This window comes from Aptenodytes patagonicus, chromosome 3 (genome assembly GCF_965638725.1).
Source record: "Aptenodytes patagonicus chromosome 3, bAptPat1.pri.cur, whole genome shotgun sequence".
NCBI lineage: Eukaryota > Metazoa > Chordata > Aves > Sphenisciformes > Spheniscidae > Aptenodytes > Aptenodytes patagonicus.
This window is the reverse complement of record NC_134951.1, coordinates 82,865,278-82,883,781: the sequence shown is the minus strand read 5'-3', so window position 1 is coordinate 82,883,781 and position 18,504 is coordinate 82,865,278. Positions and strand designations below refer to the sequence as shown.

Here is an 18,504-nt window from a genome sequence, read left to right as displayed (position 1 = left end):
ATGGCAAGAGGCTTGTGGAGCTCCCAGGAACCACAGGACAACACAGAGGACAGAGAGGCTGGCTGGCGAAGTGAGGATGCTGGTGCACACACTGAGTTTCTGTCATGTCAAGCGATAGTCCTAAACAAACAGATTCTTCCTCAACTAGTGCTACACATGCCAACGTCACTACAGGCTAAAGACACAATTAAAATACACACAGGCTGAAGCCTATGTGGGAAGACTCTATATGCCTCCACAAGGTAATGCTACCAAAAAAAGTCTGAATTATTTTTCACAACAAAACATAAGCAAATGTGGGAGCAAACTGCAATTTAGCTCTTGAAGTTGTCTGGTATACCAAAGCATTTTGTGTACTCTGGACTTCATCCAAAGCAAACATTCAACTGCTTTTCTTTTAAACACATCTGGAGGTCAATACAAATTGTCCTACCCTTAACATTAGTCCCACACAAACTGCTAATATGCATCCACAAAACGGGGAGTAAAGTCATTTCTGAGGTCACATGATTTGGCTTCATCTTCAAGTCCTACCACAGATTTCCCGTTCGATCCGGCATAAAAGGGTTAACCTCTTTGTACATCTCCATCTGCCAAACAGGGTAAATAACACCTGCCTCCTTTCTGGTAGTTTATGAGGCTCTGAGGGCATGTTTCTACCACAGGTGCAGGCACACCCAAGCTGGCTCCATATGAGGAGCACTAATTGTGTTCTTCATTTTTCTAGGGATTCAAATTAAAATGCCCAGTATTCAATTTACCAAGGTGCTGAGTGCTCAGAACTGCAAGTGAAGTAAAACGGGACTCTGCTTGGTACAAAAAAATAGATATATATTAACTGTATAATACTAAGTACACTGAAAAATCAGACCAAAGGCATCTCCAATGGACACCTAAACTGAGCGAGCATCTCTGAAATGAAACTCAGTGCCTCAGGTCCCCTCCTAGAAAACAAAAATAGCTTTATATCTTTTAGGATGTTGTAAAGACATTATTCATTCATACCGTAAGGCACTTGAAAGCTAGAATGTTAATTATATTTTTAAAAAGCAAAAGGAAATTCTACTGGCAGTGCACAGCTTAAATGATCTGCAGTAAATAAGGCATGGGGTGGAGCATGAGGACAGAGGACGTTGAGTAGTTGCCCGCTGATCACCTATCTTTCATTCTATACACTTACTGAGGAATAGACCTGTGGAACAACACTGTGAGATCACATCATACAAATCAGGACCTAAAATAAGAGACAAATTCTTTTATTTCCTACTGTTTTGGTGTCTGATTTTGCAACCGTATCACTCCTTTACTACAGCTTTTTCGTAAAATTTAATTTACCTCAGGATCCATAGGTGGAAAACAGAAATCTTATTCCAACTCTTGCATAAATCAAGAATAAGGTCTTTGAAATTAATGGAATTAAAGTAACATAAGTGGAAAGTCAAACCTTTTGGCTCCTGAAAAGTGCAAGCTACATTTCAGCATTTGGATTCAGTGGCTAGGCAGCAAAATGGGGTGTTACCCATAGACTGCTCCCTTTTTTTTTTTAAGTCATTCTTAAAGTCCAGTGAAACTTTACAGAGCATCAATATCGAACATTCTTCTCTATCAGTCATTAAGAATAGCAGAAGTTTTATAAGTCCCTACTATGAAGCTTTCATCTTTACCGCTACTACTCCCCCACATAATCTCATAGTTTTAAATTTGGGGGCGATTCACACCTTTTACTCTCTCCCCCAGAAATCAGATAACACAAGCTATTTGTTGAGTTATCTGAAAAGATTAAGTGACATCACAAGGGTTCTGGGGAAGAAAGTAATCAGTACAACAGAGGGGATAATCAGGAAGCTGATTAAAATAAAGATACTGCTGTGATATAGCCCATTTGGGATTTAATGTATGAAAAGATAAAAAGATGAAAGAAAAGGAAGAACAAAGAGCAAGGGATAATAGTTCCTTGTAAAGGAAGGAGGAAAAGAAAGAAAGATATGTAACCTTGTATTATCTAATTCTCCTAGCAAGTATATACTAACTGGTATTTGTGTCAGTGACTCCTATTTGGTCGTGTTAGAACATGGTTTGAATAAAATAAGGAACTGTGCTGTATGTCTGTTTTAACAAGTGCCAAGCCAAGTGATTTACAAAAACACTTCAGCTCCTCATACCTGCAATGGCATTCTTGCCACATGCCACACACTGATGGTTGTTTGCCACCCGCTACCTGAGAGGTGACAGCATTTCATGCTGTCTTTTGTCAGCACCTTCAAGAGCATCTCAGTTTGAACTCAGTTTTTCTCTCCACCTTGTCAATGAAGAGTTCAGTCATCCTGGCACTGAGGCATTGCACTGCATGGGGAAGTTCAGTGAGATGAATGGGGAAGGAAGAAGAGCAGAGGCATATTCATTAAAGAGAAAGAAAAAAAACCCAAAACATGCCTTAGAGGATGTCGAACATGTCACACCTCATACACACTTTAACTAAGCGCTGTAGTGCTGTGACCATCACTCATTCCTCTTCCTGCAGTTCCATCTGCAGCTGGAGACATTTGTGAATATTTGTGCATGACATGAAGGACCCCTCTGGACCCCTTCTGACATAGTTCAACTTTGCAGAGTAAATATTGTTCTCAAATCTTCAAACTACATGAAAACTGTTGAAAGTGACATGGTGAAAGCAAGGCTTGGTCCTACTGGGACTATCAAATAATGTGTTGCACGGGACTTGGTGAACAAACACATGAATAATTTGGCCTCCCAGCAAGGAGCTGGATTTGACATTACTCTAGTGCTTCTGACATTCCTACAGCTAGGGACTGCTACAGGGAAAGCTAGCCTGGCTGCAGTCTCAGCGGCGGAAACAGCCACCCACACATGGTGTTGAAAGAAGGCTACTTGAAGAACAGATGACAGAGCAACTGGTTCCTGCTCACCCAACTCATGTATGCCAGCACAAAGTCAAGTGGCAGTCAAATTAAAGTACGCTAGCTTTTAAAGGTACGCCGCAGGGTGAACAGAAGATAACCACGGACAGATGGGTTGTGTGTGTGCTCACTGCTCCATGGAGAATCATACACCCGTCCTCAAATTATTTCAATCTCTTGAGTGTGGCACAGAGTGATCTCAGGATCTGTGGGATCCAAATGCTTCCTATTTCAGTGTAGGCAGCAGTAAAATTAGTCCCCTGTAGCATGATCTTCACTGTGTTCACCAGACTCTTGGCATGACGGCTTCTTCTCCCCCTCTGCATCACTACAGACTACATGTTCTGGCTCTGCTGCCTGCTAACCGACTACCTCCTAAGAAGCTGCAGCTGCCTGTCTCGGGAGCTTTAAACACAGGCATTTCTTGGTAGCAACAGCACCATGCCTTGTATTTCCGTGACCAGCCGTGCTTTCAAGTCCCATTTAAAGCAAATTACTTTCTGGGGGGCTGAGCCATACCTTGACCTCACAAAACAGGTCTCTGCCTTGCTTCCAAAGTGACAATCAACAATTCAGTACGAGAAAGCGAACTTCTGCGATTAGATCCCGGTTGGGTTGGTTTCTGGAGGGCAAGATGAAGCGTGCCAACGCTGTGCCTGACAGGAAACACCAGCAACGAGGGGAAGGGATGGAGTTACAAGCCCCACATTTTTGTGAGGGAAACGTTATACCTGCGACCGCTCACCGCACCACATCCTCGCGCTATTTTCATTTGCACGCGGCTGCAGCACGACGACGGGCTCGCGTCCTGCCTCCGCAGCATCCCCGGAGCTCGCTCCCGGCCGGGACGGGCGCTCTCGCCCCCGCGCTGCCTGCTGTCTCGTCGGCCCGCTGTCTCTCCCGGGGGAAGGCGGCCACCCCGTCCTTCCCCGCCGCCGGGGCGGGGGACGAGGCGAGGGCTGCCCCCAGGGCAGGGGCAGGGGCAGGCAGGAGCCGCCCCCGCGCGGGGCGGAGGGAGCGCACGGGCACTGGCTCCTCTCCGCGCGTATCCACCCCGAGAGGTGGCCCCGGCACTGCCCGGAGCCGCAGCGCTCTTCCCTTCCCTCCCTCTCTCCCTCCCGCCCTCCCCCGTCCCCACCTCTCCTCCAAAACCGCAGGAGCCGCCGCGGCCCCGCTTCACTCGCTCCGGTGCCAGCCGCGGAGCGGGGCGGGCGGCCCTCGCCGCAGGCACGGCCCGGGACGGGAGCAGCCCCGCCGCCTCCCCGCCGCCCCACTGCCATGGCCGGGGTCGCGGCCCAGCGTTGACGATGCTGCTGGGCGCCCCGCGGGCGGGCGGCTGGGATCGCGGCCGGGTGGGCGAGAGGCTGCAGGCGGCCCTGGCCGGCCTCCAGGAGCTCCAGGTGCTGCGGGAGAAGCAGCGGGATCTGGTGCGGGCCGCCCTGGCCATGCCGCAGAGGCCGGCGGCGGGCGGAGGAGAGCAGCCCCTGTCCGCCCACAGCAAGGAGCACCGGCTGGAGGCCACCCTCACCGCCCTGAAGGAGCAGCTGGTAAGGGACGGGACGGGGCGCCCCGCTGCCCCCGGGGCCCGTTTCCCGCCTCCGGGGGTCCTGTGGGGCCGCGGTGCTGAGGGCGGGCGGGCGGAGGGGAGCGCCGCCGGGCCGCCCCGCACCGCACCGGGCTGCCTGACACCCGGCTCCCCATAGGGACCCGCCGGCGCCGTTCCGGGGCCGAGAGCAGGCAGGGCGCTGCAGCCGCGGCCCCTTGCCGCTCCTCCCGCTCCGCCGGCGGCGGTTGCCCCCGCGGGCAGGTGCGAGCGGCGGGGCCCGGGAGGGTGGTCGCTGGGGCGAGCTGCGGCGACCGCGCCCGTCCCCGTCGCAGCCGTGATAACGGTCGCTTCTTTTCCTCAGGCGGGGCTCACCTGAGCGCGTATTCGTCGACCCGAAAGGCGTAGTGTTGATAGAGGGCTCTGTGCCAGGAGGAGCGCTGAGGAGAAGTTGTTACCCGGCATTGCTCATTCATCGGAGCCGAGGAGTAGGAGATGATTAACTTCAGCAGTACATGTATCACGCTTGTGAGCCCTCAGCTCTTAAATGCAGTAGCCGTTTGAATAGCAGATCAAAAGACGCACAGAGTGAGATACACGTAAATAGACTAAGCGCTCAGGGGTTTGGTATGGGCGTGTGTGCGTACACCTATGTGTGCCCGCGCAGTTGTGTGCCGGTGGGAGTCAACCCGCCAGGAAGGGGTTCGTGGGCCAGGAGCACTTTGTTCTTGCCACGGATTGCGTGATCAAAAGAGAAGAGTAACTGAATGCCAGGCCTTGTATTCGAAGTGTTTCACCGGCCGCTTGCACGCGTTTTTTGTGAAAGAAAAAAAAAAATCTGAATTGCGACTGAAACGAGTTTCATACGTGAGACAGCAATCAAAGGGTAAAGGGCTTTAATCTCTACTATGGGCAATTACACACTTCAGTAAACTCAGACTTAATTCACAGCCCTTTCCCTCCCTGTACTGGTGCAAGGCTTGGCCATCAGTTATCAATCAGGTGTGAAAACAGCACGGTTATTCGCTCCCTGTAGGCAGCTTTATCGGGCAGCATCTCGGAAGAAAACTGGCTTTAACCTTCAGGGAAACCTAGCCATCACATGTGAAAACACAGCAGCGGGCGTATCTTGATGAAAGTAAAAAATGCAGGACAAGCGGACTGCCAATGACTTGATTACCTGTCATTGATAATTTTAACTAATGGCTCTGCTTTATTTCTTTTTATTTAACTAAACGAAAGAATTGAAGGCATTTATTGCCTGTCTGGGGCCACTGGGTTAACAGAAACACCCAATGACCTCTGACCATAGTGACTTCTTTTTTCACGTCAGCTGTTGTGCTTTAATTACTCATTTGTTTATATATTTTTCAAATAAAACATGGAAATAGAAGATTAGCTTGTCAGGACTTTACTGGTACCTTACAAGGCTTTCCAAGGATGTGGGAGAAACTAGCCATTAAAATGGAAGGAAAAAACAGCCTTTAATTGCTGCCCTTAGAAATGCAGGAGTTGGGAGGATGAGAGTAACTCAGCACACCGCCAGAGAGGGATGGATTTCGCCAGTAGGTGCCAGTGCAATTATGGGAAACGTGTCTTCTGGGGGTGGCTGGGAAGGGAAGTGTTCATAAAGCTTGAGGGATGACTCAGAACTACATAAATCCAGGGACAGGTTCTTCAGCAAAAATGCAGTTGTGCGAATGCTTAAAGTAGTGATACAAAGCTCTTCCGATTGACCCGTGGCTGCTGGAAGCTTTTCAGACTGGCATACCTGGTACCTTTATTGTTTTTTTCCCCTGCAAATTGCAGACATATATTTGAGTAGAGGTGCATACCTCAAAGCTGCTTAATAGCAAAGTAAACCCAGTTGAAAACAGGCTTTTCACAGTGCTGTTAGACGTAGTCCACAGATCCTAGGAACTTGGCGACCACAGGCTGGAAACTGTTTCTCAGTGACTCATGAGCAGTGTATTGCGTTCAAAACCCTTGAAAATTCTGTTCATGATCACAGGAAATTAAGTTAAAACTAAAACCAACAGAAAATGCAAAGCACAGCATTGCTAAGGGAATGTTACGTCTTCATCGTTGTTGTTCTTGGCCCAGGGATGATAACGAGTATGTGATCACTGCTCTATAAGCTTTCCAATTGAGAAACTCATTAACAATGTAAATGTAACTTTGCCTTGCAGTGTGTCTTGATCCAAGTTTCAAGTAGGGCCGTAGCCCTGGGCTTTAGCGTGGTCATGGTTTAATTCATAAAAAGTTTGGTCCTTGCAACATAAAATGGGGAAGCTGTATCAGCTGGAGCTGGCTCAAGGCATCTCAGCAATGGAAACAAGGCAGATAAAGAGTCAAGCCAGGCTTCTCCTATAATGGTAAGGTGAGAAACAGAAGAGCAGAGGCAGTACCCTTAAGGAGTCAAGTGCCACTAGCGGGAATGGGTGGAGCAGAGCCATCAAATGCCATAGGGACCACGTGTGGATGCCACTCCAACATCCCAATCTCTTCCCCAACAACAGGTACCAGCGACAGCCAGCATCTGGCCTTTCCAGCAGTCTGCTGTAGGCAGCAAGGCTGCAGGCTTTCTGCTGCCCCTAGCAGTCATATCCTTTTTTGCCCCAGCCAGTGGCTCTTTTTGGTGGCCAGGGGCTCTTCTGGCAGCTGCAAGTTGCTACAGTGCAGGCAGGATCAACTCTCTGTAGCAGAAGAGAAGCAGAGTTAAGTGATGCCATCTACTGTCAGTGATCCCAAAGGTGCTAAACTACTCTCTTGGCCAAACTATATCACGGTGACATAGAGGAAAAAGAAGAGATGTAAATTCAGGCTAGTACAAAGTAAGAAATCTATGACACTTTCACTGTCAAAGTAGATGGATATCTAAGGTTGCAGCATCTAGTATTTTCTTATAGCCGTTTCCTCAGAGAACATATTTATAAAAATCAGTTGATTTGATTTGAATCTGATGATTTTGTTTTGCAAGCTTTCAGGTGGCTTATGATGTTACAAAAATGTGAGAAGGGACACATTATACTGAAGAGAAAAAAAACCCACTTGGTACCCTGCATTTTGCACAGATTTTTTTTTTCCCCTTTAGATAGTTTTAAATAGAAGAAAACATCTTTTAAACCAGGGATTTTATTATTTTTTTAATATTAAACTAACTTAAAGTTTTTGTCAGCTGAGAGAAAGAGGTGCTTCCAGAAGGAATTCACGTCACTCTAGAATAAGGGTCTGGGATAGGTGAGATTAATTTTTCTCTGAAGCTGGCTGCTTTTCACCATCAGTTACAAAAAGACCGAAGGGTCAATAGATTTTAGATGTGCAAAACTAGATAAGATTAATGCTATCTTTTGTCCGCTCCAAAATACAGTTGGATTAATAAAATTATCAGGTGCTAATCTACGACCAATAAATGTCAACCCCCCCTTTAACCGAAGAGATTAATAGTTGAGAAGAAGAGTCAAGTATGACCAGTGGGTTTTGGTGCCTTGATTTGGGGTGCCAATTTGTGTTGACTTAAAGGAACCTGCTTTTCAGAGAGTGTTCTTCCTTCTGAAAAATGAGTGGTATGACGATATCCCAGGTTTGGCTCCCAAAAACTGTAGGCCATCGATAGTACAAGTTGATTTGGAAAGTCTGGTCCTGCATTGTGCAGCGTACAGAAGTCTTCACAGCTGCATCGCCCAAAGCAAACAGATGGTTTCACCTGCAAGGTTTTTTCTCATGTAAAATTCATGTTGTGAATTGAGAAAGAGTGTGTTTAGGGTTTATTGTGCTGGGTGCTGCTTGGCGTGGTTATTAGAGCAATAACAACCTCAAGCAAACACACCAGAAAAGTCATCCTTACCCAAATGGTTTGAGGAATGCTTCTCGTCTTGGAGTGCAGAAGGAGTTAACTGAAAGATCAAAGCTACGAAGTCTGCCGGAAACATGAAAACCCAATGCTGTGAGATACCATAAAAGGGTTAAAAACGATGATGTAAATCATGTGTGTTGGTTAAAATGCTGTGAAAGCGCAGACAGAACCTGGAGGTATAATAAATAATCTTTGAATACCTGAGAGCCTTGTGGCCTCTCTGTCATTAATCAGAAACCACAGACTGAGGGATTGGCTGGCAAAACATTAATCATTAAGCAATTAATTCCAGCCGTGAAAACAAAACTTTGTGATTTCCTGAGTAGGCGGGATTGAAGGAGGCACGGCATGTTTTTGCTTTTTCACCATAAAGGAAATAAAGAAGTGCTAAGGAGATCATACATTCATCATTCAGATGGGGTAGAAAATCTCCTTTATTATCCAGTTCTTCCCTTCCTTTTTGTTTATATGAAACAGGAAGAGGGAAAATCACCACGGGTTTTCCTAGGAAGCAGTAATGAGCCTCTTGAGCTTAAACCTTTCTAGATGTGTGACACTAACAAAAAGGGGCTTTATTTCTTGTGTCTTATATGTTCCTCCAGTTCTTCATAAAAGCATGCTAGAAATACCTTTTTATTCTTCTCAGCAGCATCACCAGTCGTAACAGTTGTCTTGTGAGACTCAGGACATCTGTCTTTTTTCTCTTTTCCTTGAATCCCAGTTTATAATCATTTACCGATTACCTTAGGATCTTAGCTTTCCTTGCTTTTAGTAGTTATAGCTATGGAGAAACCTAAAAATGCAAATAGTAAAAGCTGAATAATCTGAACACAAGGAAAGTGGAGTCAAAAATGTGTACATACTGATACTGATTTTCTGCATGTCATTTAATTTTGCAGATACTTTAATTAGTTTAAGGGACCTAGATTACATTTTTTTTTCATATTTGGGGTTGGAAATGTTGCTAGAACTGCCACTTGTATTTTTAAATCTGAAATGTACACATAAAGAAGAATCTTAGCCATGTTTTTCTTGCCATTACTGAGTGGAAACCCGGCCCCCCCAAGGGCTGCGAGCACAACTTTACAACCAACTTCAAGAGACCACCCTTCTGTAAAGTACCGTTGGATGGATGGTGAGGTGTGATGCCTAAATAGCAACTGGGCCTAGATAATTTGCCAAGTACCGTGTGAGAAGTTTGTGACAGAAACCAACTGTGGTTCTTTGGCTGGTACCTGCCACCTGGCCATCTGCCTTGCCAAGCTGACGGCATAAATACTGGGGGAGCAACTGCGGGAGCTGTTGCCTCAGATCAGCCTGGTCAGTGATTGCAGTAGGCCAAGGACCTTGTTGCTGGCTTCTGAAGGATTATTCACAAGCCTGAGACACCATTTCTTTTAAATACAGTCCTTTTCACAGCAGTAGTCAAATGCCACTTTCTCCTTGCATAAAATGCATGGAAATATCTAGCCACGAGACATGCAAGGAAAACTTTCAGCAAAATAGATGTCACAATTCGTGCAGTGTACCCTTTCAACTATAAAGACATGTCACCAGAGCCAAGGGTTTTACAGAAATGAGTATGCTGCCTTTACTTTCTGTGGCAATAAGATACCTTTACATACAGTGGTTTCCTTTCATCAGGCGGCATCTTAGAGTTCATGCAGACAATCCATAACATTTATCTCGTCCTCTGCTCAGAGGCAGTGTATGGCAAAACACAGTGCATATATTAATGTGTTAATTAGTTGAAAGATTGCCATCCTCTTTAGACATACAGTTCCTGCCATAGGTGTAACAAAAAACCCAAAGGTTAAAATAAGTATATTCGGTAGGAAAAGTTTTGAGAACATGTGCAGCTGGGCAGAAGACAATACGTACTGAGAACGTTTTGTGCTTGTCCGTTATTTCAGTCTCATTACAGAGAGCCCGTTGCAACAATCCCTAGCTAAGCAAAACACTTCATGAGAGCAGAATCTGTCCGGCACAGATGGCCTGAATTCATGCGTTGCCGCTGAGATTCTAACTGTGATTATTCTTCATTTCCTCCTTCTTCCCTCGACTTGTGAATTAGTCTCGTTTGAGGAGGCAGGATGTTGGCTTGAAAAGCCACCTGGATCAGCTAGACCAGCGAATAAGTGAGCTGAAATTGGACGTCAGTAAGACCTCCAGTGAATACTTGGATAGTGACAGCCGGCCCAGTTCAGGTAATGTGCACTTGGTCGTTTATTCCCAGGGGTGTGGTGCTAGAAGAACTGAAGGGTGTCAACTGCTAAGCAAAACTCTGTATTGTTTGGTCAGAAACAGTGCCCCATGGCTGAGGTGGAGACTAGTCATCTGGCACAGAGAAAACTCAAAGAGCTGGTGGGAATTTTCCTGCAAAGTTGATTTAGTTGGAAAATGCTTATTCATTCAAACAGTATTGTTTATGGATTTTTTTTATTTTAAAATGGACATTTTAGCCAGAAATGGAAGGAGGAGGAGACAGGTTTATTAATTAATTACCTTGTCCAGTGCAGAATGACCATTGGCAAAGTGGCTAGAGTACTTACTTGAAGTGAAGGAGACCAACATCCATGTCAGTGCTCTGCTTGAATCCAAGAAGGGTCCTGAACCCTCACTAAGGCTTTGAAGATCACTACCACTGCAGTGCTCTGGCCAAATGAATGTTTGATCATTTATATAAAAATGAAACAGCTCTATTAAAAGACACTGAGAAAAACCACCCCAACAGTTTGCTGACTAAAGCTCTCATGAACAGAAAGAGGTTGAGTTTCAGGCTTCTGGTCTGATTCACAGAGAGAGCTGTACTGCAGACTTTCATAGCTAGGATGTCTGTTAAAACCTCTAGTCTGGGACAATGGGAATACTTTTTAAACAGAATTTTGAAAAGCCTTAAGTCTTCAGTGAGACAAGGAAAGAATTTTTTTATTTACAGCATATGGATTTGCAGCCTGGTACTTAGAGCGGGTATAGAAAGTGCAAGTTTCTGTTGAGTGTTTTATGTTCAGGAGTTGTGCGCTTAGGCACATACACACAGTTCAAAAGGAAACAGCTTCCTTTTCTGTTTGCTTTATATAGAGAGGAATAATAAAAATTCCTATCTTGAATTTATACAGAGCCTTTTTTAATACTTCCATAATTAATTGGCAATGATCGTGAGACCTGGAGAGGGAAGATGGCCTCCATTCTCTGTCCTTAGTCATTCCAGCTATCATAGATGTGGCAGCTCTGATCACAGGCTAGTTTTACGCTACTTTCCCATCCAAGCTGCGCTTGTATGCACCTAGCACAAGTTACAACAGCGCAAGATGGCCCTATTTTACACCAGTTGCATAATAGTCCCCAAAGACGTTCTCCAGTGAAAACTGGGCGTGATGGTGCTGCACTTCACCCCATCCCACCCTCAGAACTAACCATGCATGTGCGTGCCAAGCTGGCTCAGGGCCTAAGTAAATATGGAGAAGCCCAATAAACGGTGGTTGAATTAGAGTATACCTCTGCTAAAGTTACCCAAATAAATGATCGTAAATTTAGGCCCGTGGCACACAGCAAATGAAGATTTATTTTATTCTCTGCATTTTTCTTCTACAGAGCATGTTCAGTTACTGTAAATAAGAAATATCTTCTGATTTATTTTAACTCTGCAGGCTTCTATGACCTGAGCGACGGTGGTTCTTGCTCACTCTCCAATTCTTGTACCTCTGTGTACAGTGAGTCCATCTCCTCCTCCCACACCAGTCTCTTGCCCGGCTCTCAACACCCTAAAGCGAGGCTCAGTGTGTTTGATTACCGACCCAAGTCTGCAGATGAAACTACTGTGCACACCACCAGCTTCCAACAGCAGGGAACCTATGTCAGCGATGGATGTCGGATTACAGCTAGCACAGACATTTCTGGGACTCCTGCCAGGTCCCGACCGAGGCCAGTTTCCACAGGTAATCGACTGCAGAACTGGATACTCATTCAAGAGAAGGGCAGAATCCTGGTTATTACTTTTAGGACATAATATACCAACGTGTAATCAATATATAGCACTCATTTCCAGTACACAAAGTGAGAATTAATTGAAACCACAGAGCCAAACCATTTACTGTCCAACTTTCACTTGTCTCCATACTCAGATAAAATACGAGACGTATGCATTTAGAAATGGAAAAATATTTAAGTGCATGAGAGAAAATAGTAATGAATGTTGAGATAATTTTTTAATTTACCTGCTTGTGAAATCAGAAAAATTGCAGTATTTGAAATACCTTCTGTGAAGGTGCAGGGATGTGTGAAAAATATAAGATGAATTCAAAGTTAGAGGTGATGCATTTCACTGAGAAAGATTTTACAGAAATCTAAGGAGAAAGAGACACTTCCAGACTTAGTGCCTGTTTTCTCAATCTGTTGTATAATGAGTATGATAATACTTATATATACCTTGCCCTATTTGTTCAAACTAATGTAGATTCAAACAATACTCTTTTTCATATTTTATTATGTTAGGGATAACAGACACCAAAGGTTAATTAACTATCTAGGAGTCAGTCATGAGCCTAATAGTGGATCAACCATGAATTTTCATCATACCTTTAGACAGAATGGACAAGTCCATTAATATTCCAAATCTCTTGTTTACCCATCTGTGAAGTGACATCATATCACTTCTTATTTTGGGTCCTTCCATGGCCTCAGAGCAACCTTGTGTTACTGCAGTTCGTATGGTAACCCAGCCAGATATGTGACAGTTCCGTTATAGAAACAGGGAAGCCATAGGGAACATCATTTCAAGTACGGTGTCACTCTGCAGTTATTCCCACAGCTTCTTGACCTGAGCTAGCTCACCTCTGGCTTGCTTGGAGCAGGAGCAAAGACCACCTGTTCTGTACCCATCTGTGCAGACACACCTGAAGCGATGGTGGTAAATTATAGCATAAAAGCAAAGTCTTCTCAAGGCTTCTCAGAGGCTGGGGATGGAGCTGAGCTTAATGATCCGTGGCTTCCATGTTAAGATTACAGACTTCTTGTTCTATCAGAAACTTTCCTGCCTTGCAACATTTTGCTAAGACCCCAGGGGCTTTATGGTTTTTTGGATATGGAGATAGACTAGCAGAAAAAGTGGTAGCTCGTGTTAAGTAGGGGTGCGGGAGTGAGGCTACAGACCTCCTTCAGTCTTCCTTCCTTTTTCCACCGCCACCTCCCTTCTTCCTGGTTACAACCTCTTCCTTCAGTGTGAGAAACGTAAGTAGTGGGTGTAGTCTTGAAGAAACAATGCTTGCAAAGTTGACCACATTGCAGGAAGTGAGGCAAGATGTTACTTCAGAAAAGCATCTTTTGGAGAGGAGAAGAAGTTTCTCTTTTTCTCTCCTTAGCTTTTCCCCACGGGTAACTGCAGGTACAAACTGATTGCCTTTTCTTTCAGTGGCAAGTGGAAAGCTTGCTGAGACACCACAAGGACAGCATTCTTTTGACACCTTCCTGCTTTGTTTGCACAAGAGAGCACCACTACACACTGCCAACAATTTCCTAAAGAGTTTTCATGATTAAAATAATGTTGTTTGAGAAATCATCATCCTAACCTTTGCTGTAGCAGGTCTGTAAGTGCCTTAGGTAGGACACTGCAGACAACACCAAATTTTGAAGTCTTTCAAAAGCTTCCTGTCACAGGACAGAAATAGTCACTGTAAGTGAAATACGTGGTTGGATTTGATGGTTGGATTTCCTGGTAGCACGAAGCAGCCAGGAAGTCAGCTGAGGATTTGTTGGCACTGAAGTCTGCACTGTTGTACAGAGAAATCCAAGCTAACTGCAGATGGTTCCAGTACTCTTGGTACCAGAGGTAACACAGCACGATAGCGCTCTGTTGGATGACTTGTTTGGATGGAACAGGCTTGCTTCACGCAAGAACACAGCCTGTCCTCTCAGCGCACAGGAGATGCTCCCGAGAGGAAGGTGCAGCAGTCAAGTGTAACTTACAGCAACCTTGGCAGTACTCCAAAATTTAAGAGATCTGAATTGGTGGCCATAAACGCCATCTTCAGGGACTGAGCCTCCCATCTGCTTCAGTAGTTACCCTTATATTTTTTTCTCTGTCAAAGTAAAGGTTCTGTAGTCTGTTCTTCTACGTCCTTAAGGCTGACTTTTAAAAACCCCACACATAGAATTATGGCGTTCCTGATTTTTTGCGTTTTAATAAAACCTCTGAATATTTCTTTCTGGAATTGAATACTCTAAGAAGTTACTTGAGAAAGCCATGAGACAAACAAAGTTCTTGTCAAATGAAATGAGAGATCCAGTTAGGAGGTTTCATTGGATTTGGGGTTAAGGAAAAGTAGAATCACATCACTGGCCTATGGGACACGTGAGTCTTAATGGCTCTCCCATGTGCGTTGAGTGCTTCTGTTTACTAATGCCTTACTGAAGCAAAATGCAAAAGAATAAACAACTACAGCTTCCAGCATTTAAGAAGTTAAGAAACACTATAACTTAGTGTCTGCTTAAGTCCTCTTAAAGCAGCTGGTTGAGTACTACTAGATTTTTCCAAGACATGATATAAAAGGGTTGGAGGAAAAGCTGGAATTCAAATTTAACCACTTTAAAAAAAAAATACCATTGACTCTGCATGCTGACAATTTCAGGAATTTCTGAGTTAAAGTCATATATCCAGAGGAAGTCTTTTATCCTGTCCTGGGGGGAAAGTGTTCAAAAACTTTATCTGTTGTATTGGATAATTTTACATGACATTCAGCTTCAGGCTTTCTGGTTGTTGGATTCACTTTTTATCTCTGCTAAGAAATAAAAATAATCTCTTATTTTTGATAGTTGGTTGGGTTCCTGTTAGTCTGTGACATTCTAGAACATTTTTATGTATGCACAGATTTACTTTCATCCAAGTAGCACAGTTTAAATTTCCTGTAAAGGCATGAGTTTTATTATTGGCATTAAAAAGCATTCTAATCTCCGTTATGCTCAGGTGAATAAAAGCCTTGAAGTAATTCAGTGATCTTGGAGGACTGAAACTATTTTCTTCATTTATGCTACTGATTTTAGTAAAAGCTAGCACATCCCTCTGAAATAGCACTTTTAGCATAAGCCAGTTTGAATGTAATTGCCTGTGATTTAATTAGGTTATTTATTTTCATCCACTGTGTAGGTGACTTGGAAAGACTCATTCCAGCAGACACTAGATTTCAGAAAGAGACAGATCCCAAATCCATGTTGCCTCTGTGCCATGCCGGAGACTTGCACTTGCTCAGTGTGGACCCCAAATTCCAGAACGACTTGGTCTCCAAGAATGGCATTGATGTGTATCCTTACCCAAGCCCCCTTCATGCGGTAGCTTTACAAAGTCCCCTTTTCTCCCTGGTGGGGACATCCCCAGAAGCAGACCTCCAGGCTTCTCCCAGAAAACCCATGCCTAGTACGACAGGTCCCGGCTTGATTAGGACTAGGCCAACCACTGAGGCCAAGCCAGGGGGTTACATCAATAAATTACTGCAGCTGACGAGATGCAAAGGGAACAATCGGGCTGATGCCAGTGAGTGGGTTTCAACAAAGAGCCAGCCAGCCACAGTGCACCAGAGACTCATTATAACCCCTAGCACCGGTGGAGTGAAAATTAACAGCAGCAGTAGCCAGCTGGAAAAACAAGCGAGTTCTCTGGAAAGTAACAAAGCTGAAAGGAAGCTGCAGAGAGAGGTGCCGGAGGGGGAATGTGCCAAGCAGCAGGAGACCATGCGCTGTGTGAATGAAGAACAGCCATCCACTCGGCCTGACACAGAGCCGTCAGCTGTGAATAGTTGTTATCCTGCCAAGTCAGCAGCAAGCGGCTCTCCTCTAGCAGAAGCAATGGAGAGCAGCGTGGAGAGCAGTTCATCCTGCTCACAGCTGTGCCAGGAGGACTCCAGCCCAGGCACCTGGAACGCTAAAGCCATCCCACCCAGAAAGCTGCCCCTCAAGAGGTGTGGCAATGCCAAATTGGCTAACGCCGGGGGTCATGAGCGTGTGGCACAGAGTGAGTTTGTTCATGCTCAGTTTGTTCCTGCAGAATCCCACCAAGTTCGGGTCAAGTTTGCCAGCTCCAAAACAAAGGCAGTGAAGATAAAGAGGAGGAACAGTGAAAAGGTACTACGGCCTGGGAAGCAAGCCTTTTGCGTGGAGAAGGCGAGAGGGTCCCATGGGGCTGCCAGGCTGCCTGCTGAGTGGAATCAGCCCCAAAGACCACATGGAGTGAAGAGCCTCATGCGGAGACCTTCGTATTCTGGTGATGTGACCGGCAGGTCATGTTCAGAGTCTAGCCTGTTCCCTGTGCAGGTCAGGCTCCCCACCGTGCCATCCAGGCCAGAGCTCTACAGAGCCTCTGCCAATGCACTGTATTCCCTTGAAGCAGCTTGCGTAGACCCAGCCAACAAGAAGAAGCAGCGCAAGTGGCAGTCCACAGTGGAGATCTCTGCCAAGGCCCACCTGGCCAGCCTCTCTAGTAGCTTTGGCCTGGGAGCGCCAAGGCAGCCAGCAAGGAGAGCTGGTGTCCTGCGCACTGTCAGTATGAGGGCTCGCTCCAAGAGTCAGCGCCACAGAGCTTATGCCAAAAGCGAGTCAGATCACTCCGAGTACTCTGCAGAGTGCGCTTCCCTCTTTCACTCCACCATTGCAGAGACCAGCGAAGGGGAGGTCAGCGATTTCACGACTAACCGTTTTGGGGACAGTGAGTCCAGTGAAAGCGATTCGGATGGCAGCAGTAACAATAGCAGCCTTGCCCTTGACTATGATGAGGGGGACGAAAGTGAGCTGATTTGGCCTGAAGGTTCGGTCAGACAATCGGGGACTGTCCAGGCCTCTTCCAAGCCTCTTCCCCCAGTGCCCAAAATCTGTCGCATCAAAGCTTCAAAGGCGCTAAAGAAGAAGATTAGGAGATTCCAACCTGCCTCTCTGAAGGTCATGACCATGGTTTAAGGGAGAGCAAGCATCTGTTTCTTACAGTGAGACCTCCTGCTGGCTCTCATTTGCAGAGCAAGAGAACCCATGTGCAGAGAAAAGGACTTGCTTAAACGAACTGTGAATAACCCCTGAATCAACACAAGGGATCTTGTTTGTTAATGCCTGGACATAAATGTCACTGTACCTAATTTCCTCTTTTGCCATTTATTCTGTAAATATGGATCTGTGTATATTGTGTGATGCCTTTTTTTACTATGCAGAAGGGTCACCATTGTGAAAATGAAAGCAACCTCTGCCATTAGATTTTACAGGCAGGCTCTTAATGGTTTGTTGACCATATGCACCCAGAGAATCAGTCCCAGACACTAAGGCTTCCCAAGACAAGGGGCTCTTCCCAGCTGGGTATTTGGTAGCATCCCTCCCTCTTGTGAGGAATTCTTTGCAGTCAGAAGTCTGCGTTAACCATCCAGCTGTCACTATGCTCGTATGGAAGAGCTCTCAGTGCTCTCCATAGTTTTACTTTCTTTCAGATCAACCATCCCATACCTTCTCCCAAACATCGGGAGGATGAGTCTGTTCTTCCGTAAAAACATACTGTGTTTAATCAAGAAGGCAAATGTATTTGTGAATGAAAACAAGACTTCAGTTTGTTTCCCGTTTTCAAAACTGAGTATAGGGTTTTATTTCAAACCCCCTCTTTATGATGTTCCATGTTATTGTTCATTTGTTGAATGGGTGAAAGAACATGAGGGCTCAGTGCCACAGTGTGTGAATAGCTGGGACTGAGATTATAGCTTTGCCCCTGAAATTGCAAACTCAATAAATACTATTTAATGTACTTCTAAAAATTGTGCTTGTCTGACTTTGATGTCTAAAGAAAATTTTTCTGAACTCTAATGTCGCATCAGGAATGCAGAGGAGCTTGCTTTGGTGAAACAGATCTGTGTTTTCGTGATCACTGTGCAGAGGGGTTCTTTTTTATTTTTCAGAGCGTTGGTATAGCTAAGTCAGAACCAGGGTCCTTTCAGCCTCTACCCCAGGAAACCTGCTTCAGCACCTGCTTCTAAATGAGTGACTTTAAAAACAGTATTTGTATTGAGGACAGGGTAGTGTTTAACTGACTCACTTAAATTGATGCAATTTTGTCACAAGGCACTCTTAATTTAAAACATATATTTATGTATACATAATGTGTTTTGAATGCATTTGAGGGCACCTGTGTGAAGCTTTGAATCGGTTGCTAAACTGATGAAGTGATTTTT

General features: G+C 45.2%; 2 protein-coding genes across 2 annotated transcripts in view; one reads left to right on the top strand and one right to left on the bottom strand.

Moving 5' to 3' along the window:
* The window catches only part of LOC143158274 (sulfotransferase 6B1-like), a 54,965-nt gene extending 51,265 nt beyond the window's left edge, over window positions 1–3,700 (bottom strand). Inside the window, exon 1 of the mRNA XM_076334028.1 lies at window positions 3,650–3,700. Coding sequence (XP_076190143.1) covers window positions 3,650–3,690 — 41 coding nt within the window. The 5' untranslated portion in view covers window positions 3,691–3,700. The remainder of the gene's footprint in view (window positions 1–3,649) is intronic.
* Window positions 3,701–4,177: 477 nt separating this feature from the next.
* On the top strand, window positions 4,178–18,091 carry DACT2 (dishevelled binding antagonist of beta catenin 2). Its single transcript, XM_076334026.1, has 4 exons — window positions 4,178–4,465; window positions 10,392–10,524; window positions 11,968–12,255; window positions 15,459–18,091. The coding sequence occupies exons 1-4, from the start codon at window positions 4,226–4,228 to the stop codon at window positions 17,255–17,257; spliced, it is 2,460 nt and encodes an 819-aa protein (XP_076190141.1). The 5' UTR covers window positions 4,178–4,225; the 3' UTR covers window positions 17,258–18,091.
* The last annotated feature ends 413 nt before the right edge of the window (window positions 18,092–18,504 follow it).